The sequence below is a fragment of the Molothrus ater genome, chromosome 28 (assembly GCF_012460135.2).
Source record: "Molothrus ater isolate BHLD 08-10-18 breed brown headed cowbird chromosome 28, BPBGC_Mater_1.1, whole genome shotgun sequence".
Taxonomy (NCBI): domain Eukaryota; kingdom Metazoa; phylum Chordata; class Aves; order Passeriformes; family Icteridae; genus Molothrus; species Molothrus ater.
Genome location: NC_050505.2, coordinates 1,026,995 through 1,041,190, shown reverse-complemented (window position 1 = coordinate 1,041,190; position 14,196 = coordinate 1,026,995). Strand labels below are relative to the sequence as shown.

General features: G+C 52.5%; 2 protein-coding genes across 2 annotated transcripts; both read right to left on the bottom strand.

Moving 5' to 3' along the window:
• Positions 1-3,079: 3,079 nt before the first annotated feature.
• On the bottom strand, positions 3,080-7,082 carry NKX3-1 (NK3 homeobox 1). The gene is given in 3 exon segments (XM_036396553.1): positions 3,080-3,462; positions 6,771-7,010; positions 7,013-7,082. Coding segments are annotated over 3 exon segments (693 nt in total).
• Positions 7,083-10,661: 3,579 nt separating this feature from the next.
• NKX2-6 (NK2 homeobox 6) lies at positions 10,662-12,684 on the bottom strand. The gene is made up of 2 exons (XM_036396554.1): positions 12,597-12,684; positions 10,662-11,200 (listed from the first exon to the last, which is right to left on the bottom strand). Exons 1-2 carry the CDS (start codon positions 12,682-12,684, stop codon positions 10,662-10,664), a joined length of 627 nt encoding a protein of 208 aa, XP_036252447.1.
• Between the last annotated feature and the right edge of the window lie 1,512 nt (positions 12,685-14,196).

Below are 14,196 nucleotides of genomic sequence, written 5' to 3'. Positions count from 1 at the left end.
TTTCAGTTTTGATCTAATTTTTAGTCCAGGTCTCATTTTTAGTTCAGATTTTATTTTCAGTTTAGATTTTATTTTCAGTTGACACCTCATTTTTAGTTTAGGTCTCATTTCCAGTTTAGATCTCAATTTTATTTTAGATTTTATTTTCAGCTTAGAATTTTTTCAATTTAGATCTCATTTTTATTTTAGATCTCATTTCCAGTTTAGATCTCATTTCCAGCTTAGTTCTAATTTTCAGTTCAGATCTCATTCCCAGTTTAGACTTAATTTTCAGTTCAGATTTATTTCCCATTTCCGGTTTAGATCTCATTTGAGTTTAGATCTCAGTTTCAGTTTAGACTTTATTTTGAGTTTAGATTTTTTCAGTTTAAATCTAATTTTTATTTTGCATCTCTTTTCCAGTTTAGATCTCATTTTCCAGTTTAGATCTCATTTCCAGTTTAGATCTCATTTTCCAGTTTAGATTTAATTTCCAGTTTAGATTTAATTTCCAGTTTAGATTTATTTTCCAGTTCAGCTCTCATTCCCAGTTTAATCCCCTTTTCCCAGCCCAGCCCCTCCCAGTTTAACGTTCCCATCCCAGCCCGTGCAGTGCGGGATGCTCCGAGCTGGTTTTAGCTTAAACTCGGTGTCCGAGCTGGTTTCAGTTTAAACTCTTTGTCCGTGCCGGTTTTAGTTTAAGCTCGGTGTCCGTGCCTGTCCAAGCTGGGTTTAGCTTAAATTCGGTGTCCGTGCCTGTCCGAGCTGGGTTTAAACTCTGTCCGTGCCGGTTTTAGTTTAAGCTCAGTGTCCGTGCCTGTCCGAGCCGGTTTTAGCTTAAACTCGGTGTCCGAGCCGGTTTTAGCTTAAACTCGGTGTCCAAGCAGGTTTTAGTTTAAGCTCGGTGTCCGTGCAAATTTTAGTTTAGGCTTGGTGTCCGAGTCGGTTTCAGCTTAAGCTCGGTGTCCGTGCAAGTTTTAGTTTAAACTCGGTGTCCGTGGCAGTTTTAGTTTAATCTCGGTGTCCGTGGCAGTTTTAGTTTAAACTCGGTGTCCGTGGCAGTTTTAGTTTAAGCTCGGTGTCCGTGGCAGTTTTAGTTTAAGCTCGGTGTCCGAGCCGGTTTTAGCTTGAGCCCGGTCCGTGCCGGATCCCAGCAGCCCCGAGGCTCTGGGAGCGAAACCCGCGGGATTTGGGCAGGAGGTGCCCTCGGGGGGGGATAAAGGGATTTTTATTTTTATTTTTATTTTTATTTGGAGGTGAATAAAGGGATTTTTGTTGTTGCCAGTGGATAAGAGCAGGGATGGGAACATTTTGCAACAGCGAGAGGAGATGTCCTTCCCTCTGTCCTTCCCTCTGTCCTTCCCTCTGGAATCCGGGATCCTCGGGGGCTGCCCGAGGGCGGCAGAAGAATGGAGCCGGAGATAGGAAAAGTTACTTTTCTAAAAAGTTCCTGTCCTAAAAGAGGCAATGCCAGAGGCACGGCTCGGCCTCCGGAGCACAGGAATTCTGATAGCGAGAGAAAAATTCCCGGCTCTGAGTTCGGTGTCCTCCACTCCCTGCCCTCCCTTCCCTGCAATTTTGCCCCTGGAATTTTTGCCTCCTCTGCCTGGGAGCTCGGAGGATTCGGCAGATGAAAGAGAAATCCCAAAAAAATCCCGTGGAAAAGGGGAAAATCCGGGCAGATCCTTCCCGTTCTCTGCTGGCTGCATTTCCCTGCTCCAGGAGGGAATTTTCATTTCCATGGGAAGAGCAGGAATCACAGGAACATTCCTGGAGCTTCCCAGGGAAGAAACCTCGGTGGATTTTAGTCCCAGGAGATGAAATCTGCTCCAACAGAGTTTGCTGAGTTAGTCCAGCTGAGAAAATGCACTTTCAGCTGAGAAAGTCCATTAAAATTCATGCAAGGAAGTATTCAGGAAATATTTAAGGAAATACTCCTTAATATCCAATGTTAAGGATATTTTCCATCTAAAAAAGGGAAGCAATAAAGGAAATCTCCTTTTCTCATGGAATTGATGAGACTTTAAGGAAAATTAGTTTCTGAAATTTTGAATTTTTGCTATTCTCTGAGTGCAAATGGGAAATTTCCCCCTAAAAAAAGACTTGTTGGGATGATCCTGTTGCTGTTGTGGTGCCCCAGCGCTGGGAATGGGGCTGATCCACGGAATCCCGGGTGATTTGGGCCGGGAAAACACAACTGCAAGCCCCAGGCTGCAGCTGCGGCGGGGATTTGCTGCTCGGCAGGGCCAGCAGCCGGATGTGCAAAGCTCGTCTGTCACCGCCCCATTGTCCCTGCGGGCTGGCACCGGGGCACCTCCGGCTGCGGGAGGGATCCGGGCACTGCCAGGGATGGGGCAGCCCTGGGACTTCCCAGAGTGTTGCAATCAAACGCTGAATTAAATGCAATTAAAATTTCTTTGGTTATTTCAGTGTTAGTGGTTTGTGCTGGGACTGAAAATCCCACCCTCAGTGTGCTCTAGGAAGGACAGCACAGAGTTAAAACACCCCAAATTTAGGGAAAAAATTCTATTTTCCACCTAAAAATGCCATTTCTACCAGGAGGGGCTGCAGGAATTCCCCAGGGCAGGTAGGGCCAGGTGCCCTCAGCTCCAGCCTGGATTTGGGCACTTCCAGGGATGGGGCAGCCACGGATTCCCTGGGAATTCCCAGAGCACTGCAATCAAACACTGAATTAACTGTTATTAAAATTTTGGTTTGTTTTTTCTTTGGTTATTTCAGTGTTAGTGGCGTCTGCTGCCACTGAAAGTCCCACCCCATATCTGCTCTAGGAAGAGCAACACAGAGCTAAACCACCCCAAACTTAGGGAGAAAATTCTATTTTCCACCTAAAAAAGCCATTTCTACCAGGAGGGGCTCCAGGAATTGACGCAGTAGAGTCAGGGCAGGTAAGGCCAGGTGCCCTCAGCTCCAGCCTGGATTTGGGCCCTTCCAGGGATGGGGCAGCCACGGATTCCCTGGGAATTCCCAGGGCATTGCAATGAAAATTTGGGCTCTTTTTCACTTATTTCAGTGTACAAGACGCTGCCACTGCAATCTCTCCCTTCTGGATTGAAGGAAAAGCCACCTAACAAAGCCATTTCTACCAGGAGGGGCTCCAGGAATTGACGTAGTACAGGCAGGGCAGGTAGGGCCAGGCACCCCTGAGCGCCAGCAGCGACATTCCCGGGAATTCTGGCGCTTCCTGGCGCGAGTCCGAGCGGCTCATGCCGGCCACCACCTGTTTCCTCTTGGTCTTGTACCTCCTGTTCTGGAACCAGATCTTGACCTGGGTCTCGGTGAGCTGCAGGTGCCGGGCCAGGTGCGCTCTCTCCGGGGCTGACAGGTATTTCTGGTGGCTGAATTTGCGCTCCAGTTCGATCACCTGGCTGTGGGAAAAGGCGGCTCGGGAGCGTTTGCCCGGCCTGGGGGGCGGCGGGGCCGCGGCGGGGCCGCGCTCGGGCAGGAACGGCTGCAGCGGCACCTCTGGAAGGGAGAAACGGGAAAGAACGGCTTGGGAAAATTCCCACATGGAGAAAAATCCCCGCTCGGACGCAAATTCCCAGCTGGGCAAAAATTCCCACCGGGAGAGAAATTCCCACCTGGGAGAGGAGAGGAGAGGACAGGATAGGACAGGATAGGACAGGACAGGATAGGACATCTGGACAAAAATTCCCACCCGGACAGAAATTCCCACCTGGGAGAGAAATTCCCACCTGGGATAGGATAGGATAGGATAGGATAGGATAGGATAGGATAGGATAGGATAGGACATCTGGACAAAAATTCCCACTTGGATACAAATTCCCACCTGGACAAAAATTCCCACTGGGAGAGAAATTCCCACCTGGGATAGGATAGGATAGGACAGGATAGGACAGGATAGGACAGGATAGGACATCTGGACAAAAATTCCCACCTGGATAAAAATTCCCACCTGGACAAAAATTCTCACTTGGACAAAAGTTCCCACTTGGACAAAAGTTCCCACTGGGAGAGAAATTCCCACCTGGGATAGGATAGGACAGGACATCTGGACAAAAATTCCCACTTGGATACAAATTCCCACTTGGATACAAATCCCCACCTGGATAAAAATCCCCACCTGGACAAAAATTTATCCCCACTTGGATAAAATATTCTCACTTGGTCGCAAATCCCCACTGGGACAAAAATTCTCACTTGGACAAAATTCCCACTTGGACAAAAATCCCCACCTGGACAAAAATCCCCACCTGGACAAAAAAATTCCCAATTGGACAAAAATCCCCACCTGGACAAAAACATTCCCAATTGGACAAAAACATTCCCAATTGGACAAAAATCCTCACCTGGACAAAAATGCCCACTCGGAAACAAAATCCCACCAAAATCACTTGGTTTTCCTCCTTACAGAGAGGAAAAAAATTCCTATTTTCTATTCCAATTTTTCATATTTCCTGTGGTTTAATTTGATGGTGGGAGAGTCATGTAGAGGAGTTTTGTCTTCCTAAATTACAGGTTTTAATTAATATCCTCCAGAATTCCATAGGAACCGAGATCCAAGGGGTGGATGGGAATAGGGATAAGAGTGGAGATAGCATAGAATAAAATCCTCAAAAAGGGATATTTTCCAGTGCAGGAATAGGAATAATATCCCCAAATAAAATAGGATAGGATTGAATAATGTCCTCAAATTAAATAGGATAGGATGGAAAAATATCTCCAAATAAAATAAGATAGGATGGGAAAATATCCCGAAATAAAATAGAATAGGGTGGAATAATATCCCCAAATGAAATAGGATAGGGTGGAATACTATCCTAAAATAAAAAAGGATAGGATAGGAATAATATCCTAAAATAAAAAAGGATAGGACAGAATGGAATAAAATCTCTGGATAGGATAGGATAGGATGGAATTAAATCCCCAAAAGGGAAATTTTCCAGTGCTGGTGGACGTCTCCCTCAATCCCAAGGTTCTGTTGTTATGTCCAAAATGGTACCAAAGGATTTTTTTCTGCAGGATTCATATCAAGCCCTGCTTTGGAATATCCTCCCTGTGGGAAAATCAGAATTCCCAAAGGAAATGGATCCTCCAGCTCCTCGGTCCTCATGGGAACGGGCAATGGGAGCAGCTCAGGGCAGGGTGCAGGGGCAGAGCAGGGAATGAATTCCTGCCTTTTCCATCCCATAACTCCAAGGCAATGCCAAGAGATTTTGGGGCAGTTTTAACCCTTTGCATCTCAAACTTCAGACCTGGCCTTGGATCTCCAGCTAATTCCTGATGGATCACCAGAGTCAGGAGCCAGGAAGGTGCTGAGCTCCAGGGAAGTCTCACCCACAAGAGCTAAAACCCCTCAGATAAATTTACTTCTGGAGTTAATCCCTTTTTGAGCGTTATCCAAATGGAAATCGGCCAATTCTTTTGGCTTTTGGTCATTTCTCCGTTTATTTTCTTAAGGTGTGAACAGAAGCTCAAGAAAAAACCAAGGGATTGAATTCCCAACTTTGTGAATCCTGGTTGTCCCTGGAACCCCAGAGCTTTTATGTAGGAATTTCTGCTCACAGAATTGGGCTGGAAAGCCAAAATTCCCCTGGCAGGGAGGGCTGTCTGAGGAGAGCTGGCACTGGGGAATTCCAAAGGGATTTGGGGCTGTTTGAGCTTGGCCTGGGATGTTTGGGCAGGGAAAGGCTGAGTCCCCTCCCCAAAAATCTTGTCCCAAAATCCTGTGTCCCACTGGGACTTTGGGACGCTGCTTCTCCCCCTCTGGGCAGCCCCTTCCTAAGGGGCCTTTCCTGGTATCTGCATTAAAGGGAATTTTTTTCAGAAGTTTTTGTAGAAATGCATCAAACTGGGTTTTTAAGCAACATTTGAGGCAGATTCTGAGCTTGGAGCCCTTTGGGACACTGGGGAAAGGTTCTCACTCAGTCTCTGAATTCCTTATTCTCCTCTGCTCCAGCTCAGACATTCCTGCAGTTTAATCTGGGAGCAGCTCCAGGTCTGGATCCTGATCCATTCCCTGACCCATGCTAAGACATCCCTGATCCATCCCTGATCCATCCCCTGATCCATCCCTGATCCACTCCTGATCCACTCCCTGATCCAAGCACAGCCATCCCTGATCCATCCCCTGATCCATCCCTGATCCAAGCACAGCCCTTCCTGATCCATTCCTTATCCCAGACTCAGACAATTCCTGATCAATTCCCAATCCATCCCCAACCGAAGCACAGACTGTCCTGATCCATTCCTGATCCATCCCCGATCAATTCCCTGACCCAAGCACAGACTGTCCCGATCCATCCCTGGTCCATTCCCAATCCATTCCCTGATCCAAGCACAGCCATTCCTGCTCCATCCCCGATCCATCCCCTGATCCATTCCCGCTCCCTCCCAGATCCATTCCCAATCCATCCTTGATCCATCCCCAATCCATTCCCTCTCCATCCCCTGATCCATCCCCTGATCCATTCCTGCTCCATCCCCTCTCCATCCCTGCTCCCTCCCCGATCCATCCCCTGATCCATTCCCGCTCCCTCCCCGATCCATTCCCAATCCATCCTTGATCCATCCCCAATCCATTCCCTCTCCATCCCCTGATCCATCCCCTGATCCATTCCTGCTCCATCCCCTCTCCATCCCTGCTCCCTCCCCGATCCATTCCCTGATCCATCCCCCGATCCCTCCCCCGATCCATCCCCGATCCATTCCTGATCCATTCCTGATCCATTCCCAATCCATTCCTGCTCCATCCCCTCTCCATCCCCGCTCCCTCCCCGCCCAGCCCAGCCCTTCCCGCTCCCCGGTGTCACCTGGCTCGGCTCCCGGCGCTGTCCCCGGGGCTCCGGGGCGCTGGGGACCCGCGGGGGGCGCTCCCGTGGCCGGGCTGGCCGCGCCGCTCTCCTCGCTGGCCGCTCCCAGCTGCGCGTTCCCGCTGCCCGGGGCTGGCTCGGGCTCCCAGAGGATGTCCTGGATGAGGAAGGAGCTGCGGGGCCGTGCGGGGCCGGGCTGGGCCCGCGGGGCCGGCCCGGGGGAGCCGCTCATGGCCGGGGGGTGCGGGCCGAGCTCTGCCGCGTCCCGGCCGCTCCTGCCCGGCTGCTGCCGCTGCCCGGGGCTCGCCGCATTTATCCGGCCCGGGCCCGCATTTATCCGGCCCGGGCCAAACCTCCCGGGGCTGATTGGAGCGCCCGGCACGGTCCACGCCCTTCGGCCGGGGCTCGGCTCCCGCCGGGTTCGGGCGCTGCCTTCCCCCTCCTGTGGATCTGTGGGGTCCCACCGCCCCTCTGCGCCTCCCTTGCCCTCTCTGCTCACAGATCCCCCCCGGACCTGAAGATGGGGACGCGGATTTCGGGATCAAATGAGTCCAGACTGGGATTTTTTGGAAGAGCATCCTTGGAGGATGCATCCATCACCCCAATCCCAGCTCTGCTTCCCTTGCTGATGGGAATGATTTCCACCCCTGAGCTCTTCGGGAAAATGCTGCTTCCAGGGGGAAAAGTAGAGAAATAAAAGGGTTGGGTGGTTTTTACATTTATTTTGAGGGTTTTCCTCAAATGCCTCCACTTTGATGCACTCAGAGCGTGTCGGAAAACGGGGAAATGTCAAAGCTTTGCAAAGCTGCTCCAACGAGAGCCTGGGGATGATTTAAAAGCCAGGCAGAGCAGCTCCAGAGGCAAATCCTGGCATGGAAAAGGCTGAAAGTTTAAGTCTTCAGCTCAGACTAATCCCTCAATTCATGTAAGAAGCCTGAACAACTTTAACAACAAAGTCGTGGTCACCCAAAAGGAGCAAAACCTTCTCAAACCCAAGAAAAACCACGAGGGGAGGCGCCTGCAGGAACAGATTCTGTCCCGAGGACCTGATTGATTTGTGGTTGCTGGAAAACAACCCCAGTGTGGGGAACACGGGATTAAAAATTCCCCTTGCGCCATCCCAAGGCAAATCCATCTCTGGGGAAGGTCCCGTGGGAGCTCTGGTGATGCTCATGAGCAGAATCCCTGGGAATTGCGGGCAGTTTCTCTTTAAATAAATCTCTAAATCTCTAAATACGAATTTATCAGTGACCTCCTGCAGCTCTGCTGGCTCCAAGCCCCTTTTCCTGCTGGAATATCAGCCCTGATGCCTTCTTTAATTCCCGAACCCAGCCCCTTCAGCCGGGCCTGGGGTTTTTTACCCTTAAAAAGGGAAACAAAAGATTTCCTCAAATCCCCTGCGGACTTTGTTGATTTTACAGGAGGTGTTTGGTTACGGCCGCCCGAAGCCGCCAGCGCTTCAGCAAACGTGCCCCAAACTTGGCTTTCCCAGCCCTTTTTCCTTCCGCAGCCTCTGGTTTGGGAATTGTCCCCCCAAACTCACGGAACGCTTGGGAAAGCTCAGGAGCTGCAATGGCTCAGCCTGGGTTTAGGCAGAGAAAGGGAATTTGGGCAGAGTTATGAAGGAATTGGGAATATCCTGAGCTGGGAGGGACCCAAGGGATCATCGAGTCCAAATCCTGGCCCTGCCCTGGGCAATCCCAGCAATCCCTGGGGGCTTTGCCCGGAGCTCCTCCAGCTCTCACCATTCCCATTTCCAGGCTTTATTTCCTGAGGGAAGCCATTCCCTGCTTTATTTCTGCCTTAATCTGGGAGAGTTTCCCGGGATTTGTGGCTGGACCTGCAAGGAAAACTCCCGGTGCTGTTGGGGATTTCAGGTGAGCCCAGGGCTTGTCCCAGTGCCAGCAGCGACTCCCAGGGCAGGGGAAAGGGAATTCCCTGAGAATTCAAGGGTGAAGAGAATTCCCTGTGGAATTACAGGGAAAAGGATTTTCCTGTGGAATTGCAGCGAAAATTAGTTCCCTGTGGAACTTCAGGGAAAAGGGAATTTCCTGTGGAATTGCAGGGGGAAAAGGAGTTCCCTATGGAATTGCAGGGAAAAGGGATTTTCCTGTGGAACTGCAGGGAAAAGGGAATTTCCTGTAGATTTGCAGGGAAAAAAGGAGTTCCTTATGGAATTGCAGGGAAAAGGGAATTCCCTGTAGAATTGCAGGGAAAAGGAGTTCCTTATGGAATTGCAGGGGAAAGGGAATTCCCTGGGGAACTACAGGGAAAAGGGAATTCCCAGTGGAATTGAAGGAAAAAGGACCCTGTGAAATTCAGGGAAAAGGAATTCCCTGGGGAACTGCAGGGAAAGGGAATTTCCTGTGGAATTGCAGGGAAAAGGACCCTTTGGAATTGAAGGGAAAAGGGGATTCCCAGTGGAATTGAAGGGAAAAGGGGATTCCCTGTGGAATTGCAGGGAAAAAGGGAAATTTCTGTGGATCTGCAGGGAAAAGGACCCTGTGGAATTCAGGGAAAATGAATTTCCTGTGGAATTGCAGGGAAAAGGGAATTCTCTGTGAAATTACAGGTAAAAGGGATTTTCCTGTAGAATTGTAGGGGAAAGGAATTCCCTGTGGAACTGCAAGGAAAAGGACCCTGTGGAATTCCCAAACTTGGACTACAAGGTAATTTTTGCCTGGATTATTATGATTTGATTTGATTTTTATTTTTCTTTGGCTCAGGTTTGGAGGCTCAGGTGCAAATTGCAGATGGTAAAATTCAAAATACAAAGTGAGAAATGACGAGAGAGTGAAACCACAATTTCACTGATTAGTTTTTACTTGCAAATAATAACAATAATAATAGTAACAATAATATTAATAATAAAGGCAGAAATCCATACCTGTGCTGAGACTTATTAAGAAAAACAAACCAGAAATAAATCTAGAAATTACAGGAACACAAAGCATTAAATATTGTCAGTAATATAAAAAAAAAAGCACAGGGATGTGCACAGCCCCTGTTTTCCCGTTATCCTGAGGAAGGAAAAGTCCTGGTGGCATCCTGGGAGAGCAAATCCCTCGGGAGCGAGAGGGGCCAGACTCCGAATTATTGTTTAATAATAAATAATTTATAATTGTTGTGTGCCAGAAGTCACTGTGGGGCTGTGGGGCAGTGGGGCAGCGTCCCCTTCTCCCTTTCCAGGGGTGGTTCCACTGTCCGGGCTGGCAGGAATCCTTTGGATTTGGATGGTGAAATCCTTTGGGATTTCAAAAATCCTTTGGATTTGGATGATGAAATCCTTGGGGCTGAGAGAAATCTTTGGATTTGGCTGCTGAAATCCTTTGGGGTGGCAGGAATCCTTGGGATGTGGCTGCTGAAATCCTTTGGAGTGGTAGGAATCCTCTGGATTTGGATGGTGAAATCCTTTGGACTGGCAGGAATCCTTTGGATTTGGCTGCTGAAATCCTTTAGGATGACAGGAATCCTTGGGATGTGGCTGCTGAAATCCTTTGGGATTTCAAAAATCCTTTGGATTCAGATGCTGAAATCCTTGGGGCTGGCAGGAATCCTTTGGATGTGGCTGCTGAAATCTTTTGGGGTGGCAGAAATCCTTTGGATTTGGATGGTGAAATCCTTGGGGCTGGCGGGAATCCTCTGGATTTGGATGGTGAAATCCTTTGGGGTGGCAGGAATCCTTTGGATTTGGCGGCTGAAATCCTTTGAGATTTCAAAAATAAATCTAGAAATTACAGGAACACAAAGCATTAATATCGTCAATAATAGGAATCCTCTGGGTGTGGATGCTGAAATCCTTTGGGCCGGCGGGAATCCCTTGGATGTGGCCGCTGCCCGGTCGGGGCCGGGCTCTGGCGCATCGGGCGCTCTCCCGGTGCCCGTCCCCGCTCAGCCCCGGCTCCCGGCGCCGATTGCCGCGGGCAGGGCCGGGCGCGGGCGCTGGGCACCGCCGGGGGTGGCACCGCCGGGGGCGGCACCGGGCGACACCGCGGGGTACCCGCACCCCGCCCCGCAAGCGCCGCCGCCGGGGCAGGAGCTGAAGGAAAAAGGGCCCGGGATTGCCCAGGGAGCCGGGAAGGGCCGGGAGCCCCCCGGGCAGGGTTCGCCATCCCGCACCAGCACCGGCACCGGCACCGTGCGCGGGGGCAGCGCGGGCACCGCCGGCTCCTGCCGCTGCCGCTTGCTCTTGTAGCGCCGGTTCTGGAACCAGATCTTCACCTGCGTGGGGCTGAGCTGCAGCAGCGCCGCCAGCTGCTCCCGCTCGGGCCCGGACAGGTATTTCTGCCGCTGGAAGCGCCGCTCCAGCTCCAGCACCTGAGCCTGCGAGAACAGAACGCGCGGCCTCCGCCGCTGCCGCTGCCCCGGCGCCTCTCGGGGCTCCCCCGGATCCTCCTCGGCCTCCAAGCGCGGGGCGAGCAGAGATTTCCCTGCGGCAGGGAGGAAAACAAAGCAAAGTCAGACCCAAATCCGGCTCTGTTCCCAGCGACAGGGAGGGCTCAAATCGGGAATGGAACCCCCTGGGAACAGGATGGAGTAGGGCTGACAGTTCATAAAGTAAAGGTTGAGACGTGGTAAATTTAATATGAATTTTCCCATAATATTTCTTGAGAACTCAATAAATTGCCCCCATTTTTTTCTATTTTCCTTTTTTTTTTTTTTAATTAATTCTGGATAAAAATCTCCTTTTTTCCCCTCCTAATGACGCCTCTGATGTTTTGGGGCTGCCACTGTCCGAGGGGCACAAAGAAAGGCGGGTACACAGCAGGTTCGAGCATTCCAGACCCCAAATCCCCTTTCCCCACTATCCTGCTGTGGAATCCCGACCTCCGGCAGGATCTGCCTCCAGCTCCAGGAAAGGAGAATCCCACATTTCTCTGGATTTCGGCAAAACAAAAACCCCCGAAGGAGCTGGGAGTGGAGGAGGGAAAATCCTTAAATCTGAGAGGAGTTGCTGGTTTAGGGGGATTTCTGATTTTTTAAGGAATTTGTGCGGCAGAGGAGTTGCCGGGATCAGGGCCGGCTGCGGCTGGGATGCTCTGGGACACCCCGGCAGGGAATTCGGGAGTTCCAGGCGGTGCTGAAGGCTCTGGAAGCAGGATAGTGGGGAAAGGGGATTTGGGATCTGGAATGCTCGAACCTGCTGTGTACCCGCCTTTCTTTGTACCCCTCGGACAGTGGCAGCCCCAAAACATCAGAGGCGTCATTAGGAGGGGGGAAAAAAGGAGATTTTTATCCAGAATTAATTTTATCCAGAATTTATCCAGAATCCGCCCCGGGTCCCCCTCTCCCAGTCTGCCCAGTGCTCCCGCTCTGTCCCCACTGGTTTCCCCCTCTGCCGCCGCCGGGGGTTCGGGAAACGGGAGCAGAGGAAATTTGGGGATTTTAGAGAAGCGGGACAGCCCCGATCCTCCTCGGGGATCCCCTGCGCTCCCGGCCGGGCGTGTCCCCAGCGGGGCCGGCTCACGGAGCGCGACACGGGGGTGACATCGAAAGCGGCGGCCATGGGCGACTTGGGGCAGGAAAAACTCCTAAAAATCCCAAATCCAGCCCCAGCTCCATCCACCCCCGGACCGTCCCGTTTCCCTGAGAGCAGCCGGAGCTGCGGGGATGCGCGAAAATGCCCCAAACAACCGTAAAAAACCAAACCTGCGAGTAAAAAAGAGGGAGATAAAGGGAAAAGGGAGGGAAAAGGGGAACCAGCGGGACCGGCGGGGGCGAGGCTGTGACGCTGCCCTCGGGATCCGCGCCGGGGGAACGAGAGCGGCTCCGCGGGGTCCCCCCGGTGCCTCCCCGCCCGTCCCGCAGGGTCCCGCGGGCACTTACGCGGCCGCGGCTCGTCCTGCCCGGCTCGGGGGTCCCCGGGAGCCTCCAGCTTGAGGATGTCCCGCACCGAGAAGGGCGTGGGCAGCATCTCCGAGCGCGGGGGGCGCCGGGCGCTGCCAGCCCCGCTCCCGGCTCCGACCCTGCACGGAGCAGCCCCGGCGCGGGGGTTCCGCGGGGCCCGGGGGGAGCGGGGGGAGCAGGGGCAGGGCTGGGGGGGCTCTCCCTGCCGCCCGGGGGGCTCCGGCTCCCCATGCGCTGCCCCCTGAGCCCCAGGAAGGAGCAGCCCCTTCCCTTCCCTTCCCTGCGTGTTTCCAAAACAAGGGAGCGGAGGGAGGGGGGCAGGGGGTGCCGGGCTTTGGGTTGAGCCGCAATAAAACAAATCGAGTCCATTTGAGCTCCATTAAGGTCACATTAGCCAGCGGCTCCGGCAGATAAGCGCTGATAAGGAGCGCAGACCACCAAGCTCCTGCGGGAGGGGAGGGGACGCTGCGACAGGGACAGCTCCGGGCCCAGATCCCTCCCAGTTTGTCCCAGTTTGTCCCAGCGCTTCCTCGGCTGAGCTGGCAGAGCTCAGAGCTGGGCGTGCAGAGGGGTCAGGGTACCCCCATGAATTGCGGTCCTGGTACCCCGTGGGACAGCGCGGGGGTCCTGGGGAGCCCCTCGGGCCGGGGGTGATGCTGCGCCTTATCTGAGCCCAGGGAGCGGCGATTGCCATTAAAATTCCAGCCGGGCTCAGGGCGGGTGTTCGCTGATAGCCCTGACAGAGCCGGGCCGGCCGCGGCCGGGCTGAGCCGGTGCCTCCGCCCAGGGAAAGCGGCCCAGGAGGGGAGGGTGGGTAAATAAACGGCCCCAGGCAGGCAGGGAAGTGAGGGGCTGCAGCAGGAGGGAAAATAAATCCAGAGGCTGGGGGAGGAAAGGGCTCGGAGCCCCCCACGGGTCGGGTTCACATCCCTGCCCATGGGGTCCTATCTGAGGCATTTCCCAGCCTTTCCGTATTCCACCATTCCCATTTCCCAGTGTAAGGTGAGAATTTTGGCTGGACACATCACGGGAATCACCGAGCTCCCCTCCCCAGGTTTTCAGGCTCAGGGCTCAGCATCCCCTCAGCATCTCCTGAATCCCTTTGGTGGGGGAAGCCCAGACTCTGCACGGTTTTTTCTTTTTTCTTACACTCTCCTCTTTCCTTTCCTTTCCTTTCCTTTCCTTTCCTTTCCTTTCCTTTCCTTTCCTTTCCTTTCCTTTCCTTTCCTTTCCTTTCCTTTCCTTTCCTTTCCTTTCCTTTCCTTTCCTTTCCTTTCCTTTCCTTTCCTTTCCTTTCCTTTCCTTTCCTTTCCTTTCCTTTCCTTTCCTTTCCTTTCCTTTCCTTTCCTTCCCTTCCCTTCCCTTTCCTTTCCTTCCCTTCCCTTCCCTTCCCTTCCCTTCCCTTCCCTTCCCTTCCCTTCCCTTCCCTTCCCTTCCCTTCCCTTCCCTTCCCTTCCCTTCCCTTCCCTTCCCTTCCCTTCCCTTCCCTTCCCTTCCCTTCCCTTCCCTTCCCTTCCCTTCCCTTCCCTTCCCTTCCCTTCCCTTCCCTTCCCTTCCCTTCCCTTCCCTTCCCTTCCCT

Coding starts and splice junctions, on each gene's coding strand:
- NKX2-6 (XM_036396554.1), bottom strand. CDS start 12,684: ATGCTGCCCACGCCCTTCTCGGTGCGGGACATCCTCAAGCTGGAGGCT. Junction 11,201..12,596: donor GCAGGACGAGCCGCGGCCGC/GTAAGTGCCCGC, acceptor TCCCTGCCGCAG/GGAAATCTCTGCTCGCCCCG.